Here is a 6694-nt window from a genome sequence, read left to right on the forward strand (position 1 = left end):
TATTTGTTTATAATGCGAATAGAGATTATTTATTGTCCCCATCGGTAGTCACAACATTTAACAACAAATAAAATTATTCAATCACATTATTTTGGAATTGTCCCGCCACAACTTAACGGATTTGAAATCTATTGCGTACTTCAAAAATATAATTAAAGGTAGCTTATGTAAATAATTTAACAGTGAAAATTTATTCCTCATAATTATTAATTTTAGAGCGTATTTATCGAACCAGCGTATTTTTCAGCAATAACAATTATCAGCGTTTTTACTATAAAGATTATGGTCACAAATTAGTGAAGTAATAAAACCTAACGCTTATAGATATTTATGAATATAAGTTATAATTTGAATATAACTTAACATGAATGCCAAAAATGTTAAGTTTATTTAGATAAAAATAAATGTTTATCAAATGCATTGCTAAATGTGTTTAATTTCTTAACCTTGAAACTTGTACCCTGAAATCGTTATTGCAGCCTGAATTTACATTTGAAAAAAATAAAATAAAATTATTATCCGATATTTAAAACAACTATAAGGCTGTACTTTCTAATACTCTTGAATTTCTATTAGAATTCAAATTTTTGCCCAAATTTGAAAAACTCGAACAAGAATCATTTTCCCTAATATTATTGTCTTGCATAATATTTGCCAAATTAACATACTTTCCTTTTGATGTAGAACCAGTTTTATAACTAGGGTGTTTAGGGAATGTAAGTTTAATACTATTATCATCTAATATTTCAGATTTTTCTAGTGTTTTATGATGATCTTTTGCTTTATTAAAGTCATGTAACAAGTTTACTGGTTTACTTCTGTTAAGCTTGACTTTACTATCCTTATTTGAATCAGAATCAAAAATGTGTTTTTTTAAGGAAACTTTTGGAAAACTAGAGTTATCTAAAAATGTACTAGGTTTAGAATTATCTTTACTTACTTTGAAATGTAATTTTTTATCTAAATCCGATGAAAGAGTGTTATTTTGTTGTTTAGGATTTTCTGTTTTATTTGCTTGTCTGGATGAATTTACTGGATTGCCATTTTTTTCTGAAGAACTTGAATCAGATACTAAATTATATTGCTTCCCTCCTGAATTCTTTGATTTTATATTTTCTTTAATAAGATTGTCTGTGAAAATTTTTAATACATTCAAAAATTGTGAAAATTGATAAAATAAAATAAATAAAAAATTTATACCTTGTTTGTTTTCAGGATCTTTTATATCAATTGAGATTTTGTTATCTTCAAAAACTTCATCTCTCTCCATGGTACTATCTCTACTCTTCATAGCTTCCCTTTTTGCTTGTAATAATTTTTCCTTACTGGAGCTATGGGGCAATTTTCCACCACCAGGTGATTGGGTTCCTGATTCAGGACTTTGAGAACCGCTTTGTGGAGTGCTACACTGACTTTTATAATGCTCAACATCGAATAAAAGGCTTTCTGAAATTTCAGAACCAACCGCTAAATGCATTGACATACCTTCCAACCACACCTCTAGAACCTCAAATGGTGGCCTGCAAATGGTAAAATATATGTATAAAAATTATCTATTCAAAAGGTATTGATTAGAGAATATTCATTACCTCTTATCAGGATTTAAATCACAGCACAAAAATGCAATCTTATAAAATGGTATTGGACAAGTAGAGCAAAACTTATCTTTGAAAACAGTTTGATTTAATCCAAAATCTGCAGAACGAGGTAAATAATCTGGATCAGCTTGAACTCGTCCAATGATCTAATAAAATATTGTTATCAGATGCAATAAATAACTTCTAGTAATTTTTTAATATCATATTGTACACTCAAATTAAGTTCACCTCACAAAGGACAATTCCAAAAGAAAAAATGTCCACTTTTTCATCATATTTATTGCCTTTCATCATTTCTGGTGCCATCCAGTAAGGATTTCCAACAATGGTATATCTTTCTCTTCTTGGCCTTCTTGAAATTGAGCCATTTGCATTTGGTGATAAAGAAGTTCTTGTCATTGAATTCGAATGAGCCTGAGACACAATTCTAGCCAATCCAAAGTCAGCTACTATAACAGTTTTATCCTGCAAATTATAATTTAATTTAGTGAAGTAATAATAACTTTTACTGGCTAATTTTATTCTCTAAATTCACACCTCTCTTACAAGACAGTTGTGACTGTTTAAATCTCTATGAATAATATTCTGGGCATGTAGGTATGACATTCCACTAGATATGTCTTTTGCTAAAGTAACCTTCTGCTCCCAAGATAAAACTGTTGTTGAATCATGTAACAACTGTTGCAAAGTTCCACCAGGTACATACTCCGTCACTAAATGCAGTCTTTTATCCCGATATAAGACACCCATAAATCTTAAAACATTTACATGATCTAGAGATCTCAACACAGCAACCTATATTAAAAAACAAACATGAATATGTAATTATAATAGTAAAACATTGTTATAATACCTCTTTAAGGAAGTTTCTCTGAGCTTCTTCATCAACTCGATAAAGCTCTTTGAGAACCATAACTTCCTGAGTCACTTTATGGGTAACTTTAAATACTTGGCCAAAAAACCCCCGACCTAGTAATTCACCTTGCACCAAATCACTACCTCTAAACACACGTTGTGTTTTAGGCTCCACACGAAACGACCGCGTTCTTGACAAATCCAAGCCATCACTTGTAGATGGTGATCTGTGTAAAAAATTAGGTTAAAATTGAATAAAATGTAAATGAAGGAGTATATTATTGTTGGAAATTTGTCTACCCGTCTAATAATCTTGACATACTACTACTTCTTTCTTTTTCAGTTAACCCTCCTGCAGATTTCTTTTTAGTAGTATTATCGACAGCATGCCTTCTACGAATTTGCCTACTCCTTGAGTAAGTATTGTAACCCTCATCTCGTCTTCTAAACAATCGTTCTTTACTTTTTGGGCTATCAAGTGCTTTCAATTTTTCAGAATTACTGTTTTCTAATAAGGTAGTTTTGTTTATTACTGGACAAGTATATGAAGGGCGTCTAGTAAGAGATTCTGGATCGTGTTCTATAGTTAGCTGTGAAATTAAAATATTAAAAATGTAGTCTTCGAGATAACATGCATTGTTTTAAAATAATTCGAGTAATTTGAATATTAACGGACAAATTATACTATTGGAATGAAGTTGTACGCAGTTTATAACACGCCAACAGATCGACCTGCAAATGTCATTTATGCTACATTACGCGCTAAAAATTTACAAACAAATTTTCTGAGTCGTTAATGGGACATTTAACAGATAGCCAGTAACTGTCAAATAGTTTATTTATTAAATTGACATTTTTTGATTATTGTATTTTTAAACATGTTATAAAGCACATAACCTATATGTTATAGTATTATTTATCGCGTTACATTTACAATTATGTATACTACAAAAATAGAAAAAAACATATGCTCTATTTGTGAGAAGCAATATGATCGTGATTGGGAAATTGAGGAAATGCAAACAAATATTGCTCTTGAACCTACAGAGGAGGAATACTCGAGACATACAAGTTCTCGGTCAAACAACCAAATAAGTAAAATTACATGTCATAATTTGTTTGTATTTTTATTAAGAATTCATTAACATTTATGTTCCATTTCAAAGGTACTATTCCACAAAACGAAAGCAATATGATGATTTTAGAAATGTTAGCCAAAATGAGTCATGAAATAAAGCAAATATCTCAAGAACAAAAAGAACTTTCCAAACTTCTGAAAAAAGAAAAGACAAAAAAGTGTTCTCTAGCTCAAAAAATTTACAAGCAACTGCCTGTAAAAACTTTCAAAGAGCTAAGATCTGTAGAGGATTATTTGAAGGATGAAAATGTTCGAGAAGAACTGGTATTTTATCACATAAAAATATTATGTAGTTGAAATAAGATGAAATATAATATATCTAGCCTTATTATGCAAACATAATTTTTTTCAACAATTCATTATTATAGCAACAAATTTTGCAAAGGTATGGTGGACGTGATGCAAAATGTGGCACAACTGCTTTGTTAAAAAAGGTATTTACTGACAAAGTTGCTAAGGAGTTCAGTTGGGTAGGAGGAAAAGGAAAGAGAAACTTTTCTCTTCTTGAATGTACTATCTTAATTACAGGTATGTTTTTGTCTAAGAAGTAATTCATTATATGTAAAAAATTAATTTGTTAATAAAAATTATTTCAGAGGCAGTTGTTTCCAGCACAAAGAGCACAAGGTATGCTATTCAACAAGCTATCAAAGGCTGGTTACGACATGCAGGTGATAGATATAATCGAGCTCACCAATTGTAAGTATTATTAAATTTAAATTTTATAGGATGCAATTTTTTTTATGTTCATTCCACTTACTTGCAACACTGTATCAGAATATCTGATTAAATTCTCAATATTTTCCAGAGGTGCATCTCGAACTGGAGTTCCATTGACCTCTAATATTTTATCACCAATATGTAATGACATCAGTTCTGAGGCTACATCTAACCTGGAGACGGAAAGTGACGAAGAATATTAATAATTGACAAATATTACTTTGTTATAAACTACTTGTATAATAACTATTTTCATAATGTCTTATATTTTTTTATAAATCTTGTATATATAAGTTAGTTTTCAAATTTCACCAATTAAATTTATTATATAAGGGATTAACATAAAATTAAAAGAAAATTATATAAAAATGTTTGATTTTTTTCTGATACTAGTTATTAAAAAGCTTGTTAGTTAATCATAATTTTACGGAAACATGAATGGATCTGTTATACCTATATCGATTTAAAGAGCAGCATACTTCAATAGCCGAAGTTATAAGAGATAAGGCTACTTTGCTGATTTTCCCATAGATATTGCAAATTAACCTAGAAGTTGTAAACGTTAATAAAAGCCATAATTTAAAGCAATATTAATTCTTTTTAATACCAGCAACGCATTAATGGATAGTCATTTGATGGATTATATGAAACATTATTATATCTTTTCACATAATGCTTCAAGTTCCTATACTGCGAAAGCCTTTGTTTTGTTATTAATGTGGTGAGGATTAATAATATGAATTATAACTTACTCTGAAATTCTGACACCTCTGCATGCTAAGTCTGGAGTCACAGGTGCACCTTTCTGATTATCCACTGAAAGTTTTATGCCTCTTGGAGCTGTTACTCCATTGAGAGTACTTTCATTCGTAGGAGGTATTTCCACCAATCGTATGGAATGAGTGACTGCCCCTCTACCCAGAGGTTGCATTTGCTTTTTGTAGCACTGACCACTTGAATATTAAATGCACAAATAATAAGATCACATCAAATTTTGAATTTCATTTAACGAAACTATTTGGAACACATAGAAATAAAATATATTTCACATTAAATACCTCTGTTTCATATAATAAAATACAAGAAAATGTCACCTATCTAAAAATAAGTCTTATCAGTTGAGGTGATACTATTTGCATAATTTTATCATAATATTTACACAGATCTTATTAAAAAAAAACATGATAAACTTCATGTATAACATATAAGCTTTTGAATTGCTAACTTTTATAAATGTTTTACTATATGAAAGTAATAATATTTTATAACTTACCAATAAAGTTTGGACCGCTCAACCAGGGCATATGATTCTCCATCACCGATAAAATTATTACAAGAACAACAACAAAAACATTCTGGGTGAAATTTATGTTCACCGGCAACCATGACAGGTCCAGTAATGACTTGGCTGCATTGTTGACAAGATTCTCCATACTTTGTCCAATAATCATCACGACAAAACAATAAACCATCCTTCTCAAAATACCAATTTGAAAGAGAGGCATCGCATGCCGAGCATCTAAAACAAATACAATAAGGTATATTGAAATCAGAATTATGAAGATTTGGCTCACATTAATAAATTAAAAAAAGATTAATGATTATTTATCAATGTAATAATTTTTATATTACCTAAAGCATTCTAAGTGCCAATTATGACCCAATGCTGATACATATTGTTCTTCATCCAGTAAATTAAGGCAACAAGCGCAGGTGTCTGAAAGTTTATAATTGTTATGACATTTTTTGCACTTTAATTTCCCAAATTTAACTAAATTCAAATTGAGATATTTTTATTAATATTTATAACACAGTAAAAACACTAGTTTTAAACTTTTAAGTCACACATTAAGTAGAGACATACGCATCTGATTATGTTTTTGCGAATAACTATGTTGAAAACATATGATAAACCAAATATAGTTTAAAAATTCAATAAAGACCATTGAAAATACAATTCGTGTGTAATATTATTGAAAAACATTAATTATTTTTACCGCAATCTGATTTTTCATCCATAATTTTACACATTCGATTACATTTTCAACCACTTGTGTTGAAGCGCTGTCATAAAATGACAGGTCTGTAAGCAAAGAAGAATGTGACGCATTTCAAACCGCAGTGTTGCCATTTCTGATAACATATCCTCAACTTGATCGATACTTTCTATCAGATATGGCAATACTTGCAACCAGCAAAAATATTTAAATTTAAAATAATATACACTTATTATATTATATTTGTAAAGTTATTAAAATATTTCGTTAAAAAAACTTTAGTGCATTATAAAATTAAACAGAAATATCTTTTAACTGTTAGTAAAAAAATTAAAATAAAATTTCTCCAGGTACAGGGGTGTACTTCAGACAGGTATGAGATCATT

General features: G+C 29.5%; 1 protein-coding gene across 1 annotated transcript; it reads right to left on the reverse strand.

Annotated features, from left to right (window-relative positions):
- Positions 1-461: 461 nt before the first annotated feature.
- Positions 462-6385, reverse strand: LOC113382752 (LIM domain kinase 1-like). The gene is made up of 13 exons (XM_026620980.1): positions 6309-6385; positions 5944-6028; positions 5585-5830; positions 5064-5264; positions 4765-4857; positions 4352-4484; positions 2754-3043; positions 2452-2680; positions 2136-2393; positions 1827-2063; positions 1590-1744; positions 1201-1520; positions 462-1131 (listed from the first exon to the last, which is right to left on the reverse strand). Exons 1-13 carry the CDS (start codon positions 6340-6342, stop codon positions 536-538), a joined length of 2877 nt encoding a protein of 958 aa, XP_026476765.1. The 5' UTR covers positions 6343-6385; the 3' UTR covers positions 462-535.
- Positions 6386-6694: the final 309 nt, after the last annotated feature.

Source organism: Ctenocephalides felis, unplaced genomic scaffold (genome assembly GCF_003426905.1).
Source record: "Ctenocephalides felis isolate EL2017-DRISC unplaced genomic scaffold, ASM342690v1 CF-g0.4_SCAFFOLD_03570, whole genome shotgun sequence".
Lineage (NCBI taxonomy): Eukaryota > Metazoa > Arthropoda > Insecta > Siphonaptera > Pulicidae > Ctenocephalides > Ctenocephalides felis.

Excerpts from the sequence above, each read along its gene's own strand:
- LOC113382752 (XM_026620980.1), bottom strand. The coding sequence starts at position 6,342 with ATGTGTAAAATTATGGATGAAAAATCAGATTGCG. Across the intron at positions 6,029-6,308 it reads GGATGAAAAATCAGATTGCG|ACACCTGCGCTTGTTGCCTT; the intron begins GTAAAAATAATT and ends ATAAACTTTCAG. Across the intron at positions 1,745-1,826 it reads TTGGAATTGTCCTTTGTGAG|ATCATTGGACGAGTTCAAGC; the intron begins GTGAACTTAATT and ends ATATTTTATTAG.